Genomic DNA, 14,708 nt, shown 5'->3' with positions numbered 1-14,708 from the left:
ACTTTGTGTTGCTGACAATATACACCTTAGAAAAATGTGGCACACAACAAATTAGCCAATTGCAATCGAATACTCATCATGTGGTACACCTATGACGCAGAACTAAATCATATTGAATATTTCAACTCGTCATGCTAACTGTCCTGTCATACAGAAAGTGAGATTTATACACACGGCGTCATTTCATGCCTAATACGTACCCGCACGCCTTATGACCACGTACCAGTAGATATGGTCTCAAAACGGAAGTTGAGCAAGAGGTTTCATGACGTTATGCGGGGAAAACTTTAGTTCATGCGGACATAAGACCGTGGTGGTATTCTGTGCATTGCTTAATTAGCTTCTTCTCTGTATATTGAATTTAGGCAGGCCCATATACAATCTTCGACATTAGGTTCACGTGGCTATGCCTGTGGCATGGATGAACCGCAACTCGAATTCTACATCAAGCTTGTCCCAAACCATTTGAATGTTTTTGTGTGGGAAACGGTTAGAATAGCATCATTTCGTTTCATCACTTCCGCGTTTTCAGGACATCGACAGATCAAAGCCATTGAGTCAGGTATAATCAGGAAGGTTAGTCAAAAGTGTTTCAGTGACTTCCCATACGGTATATTGGTTGAAGCGTTTATGGTATTGTTTGATAGTCATACAGCATTTCGTTGTTTACAGTGCGTTGTATTTTTTCCAGCATAAATGTTTTGAAGAGAAATTCTGATTTTATTGTTTTTGATCAATCTTACCTAATCTTTTGGTAATGTTCAGCGTGTAGATTTGGCAGTCTGGGACCAAATAGACTCTCGCTTCAAGGGCTAAATTGTGAAGTGTGGAATATTCGCAATACCCAAGTTTTATTAAAATTGGTTTGAGTGTAGCACGTCCACTAGTTAAATTTCTCTGAGTGCATAGCTTATGCAACAACATTACTGGTTCATATTAGGTATAAAATTAATTTGTTTTGTTGATGATAATACGATGAATGACGACATAGTCTTATGTTGTTTCTGGCCATTCGTTTTGTGCCATTAAATCAATGAGTAATACCGTGGTATCTTTCTGACTGGTGGTGCAGGAAATAAAGATAACTTATGTGTTAGATATACATTCAATGGAACAATAACGTTTCAAAATACTTTATGTAAAAATTGAATTCAACTTGAAGTGGTCGACAGAAGTGTCGCAAATGGAGTTACACTAAAATATTTGGAAATATTTTATTTGTCCGTTGATTTGCTCGGATAGCAGATATATTGCTAAGTTTAAAATGAATTTGCTCACAACATCAACACCCGTGTTTCGCGAGAAGATGATTTTGCGGCAGATACTACTCCTATTTATTGCGATGAGCTTTATGATAGGAAAAAATTCCGGGTTGGCCACTGCTGAATCTAATATATGCGGTTCTGATGTAAGCAATCTTGAAACAAAAACATTTATGTTTAATTTAACAAGAGAAGTTAAATTTTATCTTCCAACACCATCAGAAAATGGAACATCTATTGAATATGTCTTCGAGACTGCAGATCCCGACAAATTTTTGACATTGAAATTTACAAAGTTCCAGCTTGGGGGTCCGGACTGCGACGAAAATTCTGAAAGGTACTTTTATAAAATATTATGTACATAAATAGAAAACGAAGAAATTGTAGACATAAATATGACATAAACTGTCACCGTATTTCGTAACTATGAATGTCGTTTAGGCTTGAAACCGTCCCGGGTGATACATGTGGACAAATATAATATTGTTATCACTACTGGTAACGTGTTTCCCCGAAAATAAGACTGGGTCTTATTTCAAATTTCTTCCGAGAAATAATGCTAGGTCATATTTTCGGGGGATGTCTTATATTTTCATTTATCAAAAACAAAATTACAAAGTAGAGAATTACGAGATTTTCAAATATATAAAATATGAAAACCGATATCCATTTACTTATAAATAACAGTTTAACTGCAAAACTTAGATTAGTAATCATTTAAAACGTGTAGGAGAGATTTCTTGACACCGACTAGGTAAAAATTGCGTTATTGACTAGGTCTTATTTTCAGGGTAGGTCTTATTTTCGGGAAAACACGGTAGTAGACTACAAAATCGTAGGCTAAAAGACAAACACATTAAGATTACATTTGAAAGTTTGCAAAAAATTACACATGTAACCATGTTTCACCCGGCATTTGAGATACCCCTACTTATACTGTGCCCAGTTGCTATTTTGCTACTTCGTCTTGGCCAAAGTGAATATAGTCACTTTGGTCTTGACCAGGGTTATATCTGGATCTGGACTAGCTATTTTTTGGTGCTATAGCCACTTAGCCAGCGCCGGATTTAGACGACGAGAGGCCCTAGCTAGGACAGGGCTACTCAACTATTTTTACCGAAGGTCCGCATACAAAACTTCAAAAATATTTGGGTCCGGACTTTCCAGACATTATATTTTGGCATCCTCAAACACACAATTCCTCGGCCGACTAATGATTATTAATTAGCTAATCAAGATTGTTTGTTATGGCGTTATAGTTCTTTTCATATATATTTTTAAATCTATAAAAGTGATTTTATAAAAGGAAACTTCAAAAGTGGGGCTAATGATCCAAAATAAAGAATTATGCGCGGTCCGAGTCGAATACCCGAAAGGTCCGGATTCGGACCGCCAGTTAGCCCTGAGCTAGGTTATGCAATTTAAGACACCATTTAACTATGACGACACAAAGAATCTATCATGACATCACAATATGTCTTGCAAATTATATAAATGTATTAAGACGTCACAAATCTATAAATTATGCGAAATACGACATATTAGTTACAGGCAAGATATAGACTCATATAGATTGGATAGGGGATTGAATTTATAGCAGTTCAACAGGTATACACTGCCTGTCTCAGTACGATACTTTAACACAGGCCTGCACAACATACGCCCGTCTGATACTTCTGCAGCATGCGGGTGTTTTGGAAACACGCCACGTATCGGGTCTAACAATCAAAGCCGGCATTGTTATGCAAGCGCACCGCTACTCCGAGCATATATATTCGAAATCGTGAGATTTATGTTTTGCACTAGTTTCAATAAATATCGAACTTTGTGTGAAATTGGTGTGCCGTGCCCTTCGCGACCCCTAAAATTTGTTGCTCGACCTCTCGCCCCCAGTTCGGGAAACCCTGATTTAGATATCGCAGTATTCAGACTGAATCACGGTCAAAACAATATCGGTATACAATCTCACACCCATGGGTACATATTAGCAACCTGTTATTAACCCCATTATTTTTTACTAGCAGTTTATGAAACTGAAGTTTCTTTTTTGATTCAAATTTAGAACTTAAAAAACAAGTAACAGATGTTGCTATTTACTGTGAAAATTCGAATAAATTGGAGCAGATTTTGTAAAAAAATGTAATTTAACAGTCAAAAAAGTAGGAAGATATATTGCTACTAAACGGATTGCTTGTCTAGCCTACAATGGGAATATCAAATAGCCTAATGGTAGATATGACTAAATAAATTGTCATACAAATATTTGGGACGATTTTACAAAACTGAACCTGAGTAAAATATTTTCCTGCAGTCAGTTTATACTGCAACACGCAATACCTAATTCTAATAAAAAAGAGATATTGAAAATGAAGGGTGGGTTTTCAAGGTAGATGAACCACTAAATACATATTTGTAATCTCATATGCAAATATACTGTACCTTGTTTTTATTGAAGAAAATAAGATTCTTCAAACGTTTAAGCTGTGTTACCAATATCAATTTGTATGTTACCGGTACTGCAGAATACTTACCAGACTACTTTCACTCCGCCTTACTTACCTTCCGACCAAAGTCATCCTCTGTGACGTTTGTCGCCTCCATAGTCCCCACTTGCAATAGTCACCGGGAGACCCTCGTGCGGTTCATTATTTTGCAATTAATATTTGTGCTGCATGCCGGATACTAAATGTACTATCTTACATTTATATAACGTTGAGCAACATTTGTTCTGCACGAAATGCATGCAATGCGAAGTGCTCACGATATATATAATAATAACAATGAAAAAACTCAAGGTTGTGATGATAATACCCGTTTCTAATCGGTAGTCACTTACTTTCTTTCACTCAATCGCCGCTCACTTTCGCTCTCTCTCTCTCACTCGACGGGTTACTGATAATTGAAAAACATTACTGGTATCTAAAATTATATTTCCATTTTCAAAATAAAAACGGTTGGTATTTGGGACACGAATTACAAACAAATATCAGTGTAAAAAAATTTGGAAACAAATTCCTGGAACAAGCCTATACAATTCAAAATGACTTAAAAATGAATAATAGTTTAAAATTGGATGTCGATGGCCCCAGGCTTCAACCTACCTTGCCTAATGGTAATCTGATGTATTTCTGTACCAAGGAACTTTTTATTCGGAATATGTAAGATTACAATGAATACTGTTCGTAATTATATACCTAAAACGAGTGAACATATTTTATTGCTAGATATTCGAAAGTTATGGTGGAATCTAGACTGAACCAAGTGGTCACTAGACCGCTGTTATTTTGCAAAGGAAGGCGTACTCCGGACCCTGCTTCATCGATGGGAAAACTCAGATTTGGATACTGTGACAGATATACTTCTGGATCTGTTGAATTTATCGTAACTGCAGGTAAATCATTACACACAGAGTACAGACCCTAACCTGCGCAAAAGGCCGAACTACTTGGGACTAGCGAACAATCTACATCTACTCAATGCGGTTGTGTCTTCATGTTAACGAAATTAAAACCATGGAAGCTCCTCGCGCGTACCTCCCATTTAATTTTCTTTGTTTTGCCAATGAAAATAAATAATTTTTCATTGTTCAATTTTTTATTGTCACCAGATTTAAATTTGTTTTGCATGACGCAATTATGTTACGTCATAATGACGCGTTGTGACTCACGTAGCAGTAATTGTACAATTGGATGATATACGCAATTTTGCAACTTGATTATATCCAACAGTCCAGACAATCAAAAATCATTCGGAAATGCATGCAATTTACAGTATCATCAAACTCCAAAACAGCTTACCCGTTTTTACAAAATCATTTTTATGTTTAAAATGTATTTTCTATCCATATGCTCCGCACATTCAATTAAAAATTTGAATGTTCCAAATATTAAATACAGTGAATTTAATTGGATAAAAGTTGAAATTGGATAAATGTGAGAGTGTAAATTAAATTTTATAGGTGACACAAAAATTCGTAAAATGCAACTATTAGAACAATCGCAACAAATGTAATGATTAGTAGACTACTGGCAAAAATTTTGTTGAAGTTGAATATTTTCAGACTGTAACGCAAATCTGCTGGCTCGCAAGAATGAAAAAGAAGTTACCGTGAAGAAGAACAATGAGGTTTGCTCGATAACATTGACATCGCTGGTTGAAGGAATTACAGCAGAGATTTCAGATCTTGAAATGAAACGATCTCGTACCACCAGATGCAAAACAGGATACGTCATTATAAAAAGTAATTATTAGTATTTTTGATACCCTACAAAAACTACTTAACGCGGCATGGAATATGGCGATTATGAAAGCTCTAATCGGTGTTATTTGACAATTCCTTCAATATTAAATACAGTAGTATGTTCCGGTGGGTCAACTTAGAAGTCAGGGCTGAAGTGGTCATTTCGCATACGTTTTGGTGCACGTATAAAGATGGACAGTTGAGTACCAAAGTAGAACTACATATATTCAAAACCACCAGTCTATTCAGGCCTGCTTACCTGACAAACAAAAGACTGATCTCCATGTTTTTAAATATAAAGTGCTCAGGGATGTTTTATTGTGTGATCAGTTTCAAATATTTCGACATGTTTGCGTAAGAGCATAAAACTGAGATCTGGTTAGGTTTTAAAGTCCATCAGAAAGTAGTGCGCTGAATAATAATAATTATGTTATAGCTGATACTGAGCATTCTAGACATTCTATACCTGCATTATGTTTCAGGTGTGAATATTTACGGTGAAGAACTCTCGTTGCTGCCGGAAAAAAGGGATAAACTGTGTAAAGTAGGTGATAACGATTTGGATAACTTTCGTCATTTCAAAGTACATACTGATCTGCACAAAATCAAGATAGAATTCAAAAAGGCCGAATTTAAGATTAAATTCAAGTCAGAAAATTACGAACCCACCACTGAAGCCAAGATGGATTCTATTGCAAGTAAGTATGCATTTTTGGAAATATAAAACATCTCAATCGACTGCGGGAATGCACCGCAGCATTTTCACAAGTTAACTTTAATTACTTTACAAAGTTCCCATCGTTGGTGGGCACTCAGAAGAAAATAATACACGTCGACACAAGTTTTCGAAATGATAGAAAAACCACCTGCACAAATGTGCACAGCAGCGTTTCCCAAACTGTGTTCCGCGGAACACTGGTGTTCCGCGAGCGTCTTTCGAGTGTTCCGTGGAAAATGAATCAAAAATACATCTAAATGGGTCCAATGGCGATCTAGCGATTGTGAAGTTGTCGCCCAACTGACTGTTCAGTATCGCGTCACCGTCGGCCTAAAGGGAACTAACTAAGGTAGGGTAGTGGCATTTTCGTTAACTGTCGTCCTAGCTTTTTTTCAAGTTTGCATCAATCCTTTCGGTTTTGCTATAGGCAAACAAGTAGGTATAAAGAATAAAGGCAAATGGTCAACTCTTTTTTTGCCATCTCTGCCTGGTTTTACTTTGAAATGCTGAAAAAATTACTCATGTTCGCTGAACTCGATTCAGCAGATAAATAAACTGCAGCTCGCAAAGTTGCAGCAAGTAGCTTACGTCTATCTCCATTAGACGTGACATTAGAAGAGGCAAACACTGCGTAATGGAAAGTAAACGACGTAGAAAGGTAAAATAAATTTGTTGATTCATATACACAGCATTCAAATTGAGAAGCAATAAAACATTTATAAAAAATGAAATATGTAAAATATTCCATCATATTTTGGGTATGTTTAACACAATTCTGTTAGTTTCAACTCGCCACGACGAACCCATTGGGAACCGCTACATTGCACTGTTCCTTTATCAATTTGACCCTTTCATTTTTTGGTGTTCCGCGAGGCGGGATAAAAAGTGTAAGTGTTCCGCGACCGAAAAAGTTTGGGAAACGCTGGTGTACAGGATTCCCCACAACTTGAAATCAAATGATTATTGCTGTTTTCTAATGTTGCGAAATTCCCTCTCACAGTGAGGCGACGTAATCCTAAATAAAAATCGATAGATTTATTGATGATATTTATATTCTGTTACTTTTATACTAACTATATGCTTTTATACTTCTGTTCCTATATATAATTATATTATTGATATATTATTCAAACTTTGCAGCAAGCACTTACCTTCACGGGGCGACTGGAAATAATTCCGTCGAAAATTATATGAACAACAATGAAGACGACGAGACTGGCGACTACACCCATATAATAGCGCTTGGTTGCGGCGGAATCTTTGTTCTCATTGTTATTATACTGACTCTCATTTTTGTCCGAAGGAAGTCTGGAAATTCAAAATGTAAACGAAGAAAATCAAAGGTAAAGATTCGTTTTGGAAGGAGTTATTTTATTCTATTCTGTGTTATTCAATGTGTTAATCTTTGTTAAGAACGCATAACTTATCATTTATTAATTTAAAAATTGATTATGTATGTTACAGGGAAGCCGCTCTACAAGGGTTTCTTCAGTAAAGTATTCACAGACTACGACCGGAGTTACAGGAATTATGAGAAATCCTAGCATTGAATCTGTCAACAATGCAATGTATGGGCAACTTGTTGGCGTTGATGACACAGCGACAAGAAAAACAAAAAAAGGACACAAGATTAGCAGGAAATCCAGCAGGCAACGACGACAGAATGATGAGGAAGATTTGAGACGAAGGCGACTAGCAGAACTTGATGATAAATATGGACCATTTTTGGAAACTTCCGTCAACTACCCCGAATCTCACTACGTTGAAAATAAATCTTTTAGTGTTGTCGGAACAACATTAGAACTTCCAGCAGAAGGTGGTTTGTTTCGAAAGGGTACTCGTCCTTTGTTACCGGTTCCTGCAACTATGTCAACGTTTGGAGCGTCTTGCGCCGGGAACAATGCACAGGACAAGTGTGCAACCGGCAATTTATACGAAACAATTGGAGGGGCAGCAGCACGAGCTTCATACATAACAGTTACATCAGACGAGTTTTCCGACTGTGATGATCTTTCCGGTGCGCAGTACAATTCCATCTCACAGTCAGCATGTATTGATTACCTTCCAACAGTTTCATATGACCCTGTGGAGGGAGATGAAGAAATAATACAAACAGTGCAATATACAACCAATAATAACTCTACTAACGGGGATAGGGTGCAATCTGTAAAATATAAGGATATTATACCACAGGAAAAGCCGACCATCGATATTTCTTATGCCCCTGAATCACCTCCTCCAATTTCTATATCAAATCAACAAACACATCATTGTAAAATGAACATACCAGCAAGGTTACATGGCTCAGGAGGCGTAGCCCAAGAAATGGAACATATAAATATTCAGTATTTAGCACCTCGCCCGTCCCTCCCCGTAGTTATGCCGAGTTACCGATACCTTGCTTTTAATCAGAACGGAAGTGGTAGCTTAGATTCATTATTGCAAGAGGATGCAGAAAAATATTTAACGCCTCGTCCGTCATGTCCCGATGCAACGGTAGTTGCATATTCCTCCACAGAAGATATTTCTGATATGCGCTCACGTCTTTTAGCTGCAGCGCATCCTTCCTTGTTAGAAAATAATGAAGATCGCGATTCTAAAAATTTTAATTCTTCTCCGAACAAACCATGGTACGATTCTCCTAGGCCTTCTCAGGGAGAAATAGAAGTGACGAATTGTTCAAGAGTACAATACTCTACTCCACGTAGAAACAATATCCCGCCTGATTCGAGTTTATAGATCATGTAATAATTTCTGTACAAGTTTGTATTGTGTTACTTTTCACTTTTGTGTTGGTGTGTGCTTTATAGCGGGTTGATATTTTCAACATGTAATATTTGTGACCACATTGAAAATTCCTTTTAAATGTTTATTTACCAAATCTTCAGAATACGTACAGCCTAACTTATAAGGTAATCCATGTTTAGACTTGCAACTAAAGTAAGTTCCCATTTATCCGGGCCAAACGTGTTATACCCACGGGTATGTACACACGTACGTCCGGAATCAGCTCCTACCACCAAAGTTGATTTTCCTGTAGAATATCTCCCTGAGCGTAGTATGGATGTTTCTCGATCCTTGACCCCAGAGAAACTGGATTGCATGTTTCAACCCATCTTTTTTTTCAATAAAACCATTTTCCACGTGCCTGTTACAGGTACTGATAGCTCATTTTAGTCCATATTTTTCTGTCCCACCTCATAGTAATCCATGCTCATCATAATCCATGGGATTTCAGTTTGAATACAATTCAATAAAAATTACTAAGTTTATGAAAATTTATATTTTGTTTCGAGTAAATAGGACTACATGTACAAAAAGACATTCAAAACGATAAAATTTATTGACTTTGTTAACTTTATAGTTCAGAAGTATTGTCTGACGATGACTATTCAGTATCATTCCTGCACTTTTATTCCATCTCCGAGTCACTCTGCACATTCAGTAAATTATCAATTTCCTGCTCATCGACTGTTTCTAATATTTCCGTTAACCCGGGTACTTCCTGAACCATTTCCTTAAAACCTAATAACCCCCGGTGTTCCTGGGTCATTTTGACACCCCTCTATAATTTTTTTTAATATTTCACCAACCAAAAATGCCAAAAACATCATTAATGAGTCCTTAAAAAGCTTATTTTCGTCGCTTTCCACTAAAACGCGCCCAAATTACGTGGCGCAAATGTGTACGGCCGTACGCCGGTAAGAAGAGAGAAATTTCAAAAAACATTTCGAGAAAAAGTTTCTCACTTTTAACGCTGTGGTCGACATGTGATTGATATGCGAGAGAAAGAGTTCTCTTTTAGAAGAGCTTTACGTCACCTTCAAAATAAAACAAGAGTGGGATTTGTAAGTGAAGTGATATTCGTTTTATCGAAGAGCATTTGATCGCGTGCTGTCTGGTATCTTTGTTTGTTTATTATGAGCCGGAGAACGTTGCTCGCGCGTTCAAAATACTTCGTTTTCAACTAACAACAGATTCTTTGTTTATTAGGCTTCCCGCTGCTTGTCAGCAGGGAACCTATTGTATTCCTGTGTTTTATTATTATTATTATTATTATTTTTTTATTTTTAAGCTTTGAAATACTCATACAAATAAAATTGACCTTGTTGCAAAATAAAAATTATACATAAAAAATATGATGACGTCACCGTAATTAAGAACACTCGGATCAAGCAAGGATAATTTAAACTCAAACATTTTGAGTTTTGAAATTGGTTTTGTTCACATGCAGACCACTATGAAATACTATTGACCCCCCAAAATACATTTAATTCAGCCATAATTCCAAATTATGACACAGATTAGCCATTTATAACCAGGCCGATCCTATTGGGTTTTATACATGCAAATCTGATGTACACATAGTTTTGTAACAAGACCAGGTAACCTCTTTTCCCTGGCCCGATCGCAGTGAAAATATCGTACTAGTTTCACAAGCGAACAACTAGCCTACATATGAAGACCATCAGAGACGACAACTCGCCTAACGGGAGGCGCTTGCCTCTATTGTTACTGATTGTTGCAATTTCGCTGCAGTTTCTATATGCTCATTGATCTGCTGAACCGAGTTTAGCGAACATGAGTGAATTTTTCAACGGTTCGACTCGGCGGTGTGGGGCATGGCTCGGCGGTGTGGCGCATCGTGCTAAGCGTTAGGAATACGATCGCCACCGCATCTCTGATTACCCTTCGTGGGATCGCAGGTTTGAATCCCATGCGGGGATGATCATGTGCGAGAGGATTGCTGGACTCCTCGCCGCCGTAGGGTGGTTCACAAAACCGCTGGTCGGTGACGGCTTTCTCCACCATCAAGTCCATGCTTCCGAAAACAAATAACTGGCTCACTAATCCTATACCCGATCTGGACTGGTAACCGGGCGAGAGGCCGTAGTTCGCCATATGATTAAGCCGCCTTATCGGCTTTCCTCTACCCCGGATAAATATGTAAATCCTATCCATTTCAAGGAAAAACCAGGCAGAGATGAAGAAGAAGAGTTGACCTTTTGCCTTTATTCCTTAGGTCCATATGTTTACAAACTTTAAACGGCATAAAGTAACATTAACGATCACAAAATTGAGTTTTAATTGAAAGCAGCAATTTTTTGTGTAAGTGGGTTTTTTCCCTGATAATTTGGCGACTTATGTGAATGCCATTCAGGGGCTACATGTTGGTTGCTCGTACAAATGTAGCAGTGTTTTCCAACTTGGATTAGCTTTGATTTGTATGTCAGTTGTACCTGGCCGCCTCCCATATACCAGGGAATGTAAACTCTACCTGGTATAAAAAAAAAATATGTTTGTTCAAAACTATTTGAATTAATCTAATGTCATTTGCTATGTTGTCTTCATCACGGACGCCCTTTGAATATTTAAACATTCTCCATATAGTTTGAGTATTTCTATAATATCAGCATTCATTAAGAGATAAGGTGTTTTGTTCATCCGTAAATATATACTACTACGGTTCATCTCAACTTTAGTTACATTATTTCTGTTTACTAATGAATTCTCCATTTTGAACATGATAAAGAATTCCATCTTCTAATAAAATCGAGACATGATATTCTTTATGCGAAGCAATGAGTAGGGCTGGGCATTTCGAATCGAATAGTAAATTATTCGAATCGGTTCAGACTGGAATTTCGAATCGCCGCCATCTTGTTTTTATCTTTCCGCTAATGGTCGAGGTGAATTCCCAAATTTTTTTTATTAAAGTCATATTTTTTCAACGAAATTCTAACATATGACTCATTTCTGTAGTGAGTTATTGATAAAACGTGTTTGTTATTCTGTGTGAACGCTCAGTAATCTATCTGAGTGATTTATTCTATGTCTTCAGTAATTCATTTGTTGAGAGGACCAATAACTATGATAAAGTCGCTTACAATTTTATATTTTCAAGTATTCGAGATTCGATTCGAAAAAATTATTCGATTCGATTCTGAAATCACAAGGTATTCGAAAATGCCCAGCCCTAGCAATGAGTATGTAATATATATCCATTGCGCAAAGTAACAATCCAAATATATTTATTTGCCTTCTTCATAAATACACTTGCCATATTAGACTTGCTAATTTTTTTACTAATTATATCAATCAAGTTTTTTTATACAACCATTTTTTTTTTAAATTTATTACCTATTGTGTTTTTTGTCGCAGGATTTGGTCTGACGTTTTCTGTCAATATACTCTTATAATTTACATCGGCCTCTTCGTCATCTGTCATCTTTTTTTTTTATGTTTTTTTCTTTATTGTCTCATCGGCAATGGCTTAGTAGCATCCCCCGATAAAGAATAACGTCACATATCCGTCATCATTTTTCATCGGCCACGACTAAGGACAACGCGCAACACACAAATCCCTCAAATGAAATTACGTACTGGCGCACTCAAGCGTAGCGAGAGAACAGTGTGACATAAACAAAAAAGGGACGAAAAAGCGCGAGTGAACTATATTCAGTACAATTACTGTATGGTATTACCAGAGCCATTATATAACTTTATTACTGTATTTATTTACGGGAGTGTACGATAATCGAGAGCTTCTCTGCTGTGCGGTAGTTTATCGGTGCGTAATTTTCGCCGCATGCACATTTTTGACCGCAAGACGTCGGAAGAAATTTCATCCACTTCTTTCTTTTAGTGTTCAGCCCTTTAGTGTTTTTAAATATTCCTTCTTTGGGAACACTCCAACTAACGAATTTCATCCAGGTTTGCCATATTGGCTTTTTAACGACAAATTTGCCATTTTTGGCTTTTTTCAAACGCGTTTAGCGTCAGAATTTCCGTTTAGTTTTTTGGCTTTTTTTCAAGTCTATTCTAGTGTCTATTATTAACATCATATGAAATACAAAATTTAGCGTGTAACAACTGAACAATAGCCTATTACCTGTACTTATTAGCTACTTAACATTAGGATTTCCTGGAGCATCGATTTCCTTGTTTGTTACATTAACTCTTAACCATACCAATTAAGAAATAATTGCAGTTTCTGCAGCTGCTCAGACAGATGTTCAAGCAGGGTTGTAAACATTGCCTCGTTTTAATAGTTTTGCGTGTTATTTGTCAGATTTACGCTCTTTTTCCAAAAAATAGTTGTATAACTTAATTTTCATTATGCCTGATATTGTTTATGTGAGCTTTAGTTTAATTCTGCAATTGCAGTAACGATGTGATTAACTACGCTAAAATTAGTGAATTAGATAGCAGTAGTCTACCTGAGAGCGGCAGGGCGTTAGATAATTTTTTAATAAAATTGATGGTTTATAAATTTTAGAAATAAAACAATATTCAATAGTAAAGTACGATATAGGAAGAATTTTTCAAGGTACCGGTATATCACAAGTTCAAGTAGAAACATGTAGATATATCACATACTGACAGACTGAAACAGCGCTCTGTATTGTATATATTGAATGGTAAAATAATGCTGTCCGCTTGATATTTATTTTACTTTCTACCGTTCTATAGGAACTTTACTTTCTATTTGTGTGCCTCACTGAATGAACTGATGGCTCTACATCATCATCAAAACGTTGCCAAGGGCTTAAAATCTGACAAAGCATGGGGCTTTTGTACTTGGTAAAATTGTTGGCTTTTTCTGGCTTTTTTTATGTCTTGATTTGGCTTTTTTTGATCGCTGGGGTCTGGCAACCCTGATTTCATCCTTTCTTCCTCCAGCCTTTTAGTGCTAAAATGTATGGGGTGGTATGATATAATCAATATTCATTATCAATTTTAATGATTTTGTTGTTTAGTTTGAGAGTTGGTATAAAAATATTGGGTAAAAATACATGCAGATTTATAGGACATTTGGGCATAGTTATGATTAGGAGGTTACTGTAGGCTACATACTGCTGGGTTTTTGGGTTATGCGGTACCGTACTACAGTACTAATGATGGTATGATATCTAGATGTAGGTCACTAGTACCCATTTGTGCTACTGTCAGACTGTGATGAATAAATATCTGTAGATGAATCTATAAATATTTGGGCATTTATAAAATATTGTTTTTAAACATTGGGAATTCCTGAGGTCCTGGTTCCTGTGGTCACAATTCCTGAAAGTCATAGCCAACCTAGCAATGTTCCCTCTAATTTTTTGTAGTATGTGTGCGCAGAAATTTTGGTGTGTGCGCACTTTTTTGGAAATGACTAATATTTGTGCAAAAACCAATGAAGAAATTTTGGCGTTCTAACCGGGTAATGGGTGGGCCAACAACTTACTTTCACAACCTGCCAACTGAGAACATTGTTACATTACATCGAAATAGGTCTGTGTGCAGTAAATCTATGCGTGTGCGCAGTCTTTGAAAGCTGTGTCCGTGCGCACACGCCCACACTTTAGAGGGAACGCTGCTACCTAGTAATCGAAAAGGTATGAGGGGGGAGTTGTCCGTAGGGGAAAAAGTCTGTAAACCTCTTTCTACACAGAGCAGATTAACACAAATGTATTTCTGTAACATTTTATCTAACGATCTATAT

At 36.8% G+C, this 14,708-nt stretch overlaps 1 protein-coding gene across 1 annotated transcript; it reads left to right on the top strand.

The window, feature by feature from the left end:
* The first annotated feature begins 558 nt into the window (after positions 1–558).
* LOC120343146 (uncharacterized) lies at positions 559–10,277 on the top strand. The gene is made up of 7 exons (XM_039412266.2): positions 559–576; positions 1,485–1,599; positions 4,487–4,653; positions 5,323–5,502; positions 5,985–6,200; positions 7,361–7,563; positions 7,685–10,277. The coding sequence occupies exons 3-7, from the start codon at positions 4,500–4,502 to the stop codon at positions 8,957–8,959; spliced, it is 2,028 nt and encodes a 675-aa protein (XP_039268200.2). The 5' UTR covers positions 559–576; positions 1,485–1,599; positions 4,487–4,499; the 3' UTR covers positions 8,960–10,277.
* The last annotated feature ends 4,431 nt before the right edge of the window (positions 10,278–14,708 follow it).

This window comes from Styela clava, chromosome 3, assembly GCF_964204865.1.
Source record: "Styela clava chromosome 3, kaStyClav1.hap1.2, whole genome shotgun sequence".
NCBI classification, from domain to species: Eukaryota; Metazoa; Chordata; class Ascidiacea; order Stolidobranchia; family Styelidae; genus Styela; species Styela clava.
The sequence above is the reverse complement of the archived record's forward strand: the minus strand, read 5'-3'. Positions and strand labels throughout refer to the sequence as shown.

Excerpts from the sequence above, each read along its gene's own strand:
- LOC120343146 (XM_039412266.2), top strand. The coding sequence starts at position 4,500 with ATGGTGGAATCTAGACTGAACCAAGTGGTCACTAGACCGCTGTTATTT. Across the intron at positions 5,503-5,984 it reads AGGATACGTCATTATAAAAA|GTGTGAATATTTACGGTGAA; the intron begins GTAATTATTAGT and ends ATTATGTTTCAG. Across the intron at positions 7,564-7,684 it reads GTAAACGAAGAAAATCAAAG|GGAAGCCGCTCTACAAGGGT; the intron begins GTAAAGATTCGT and ends TGTATGTTACAG.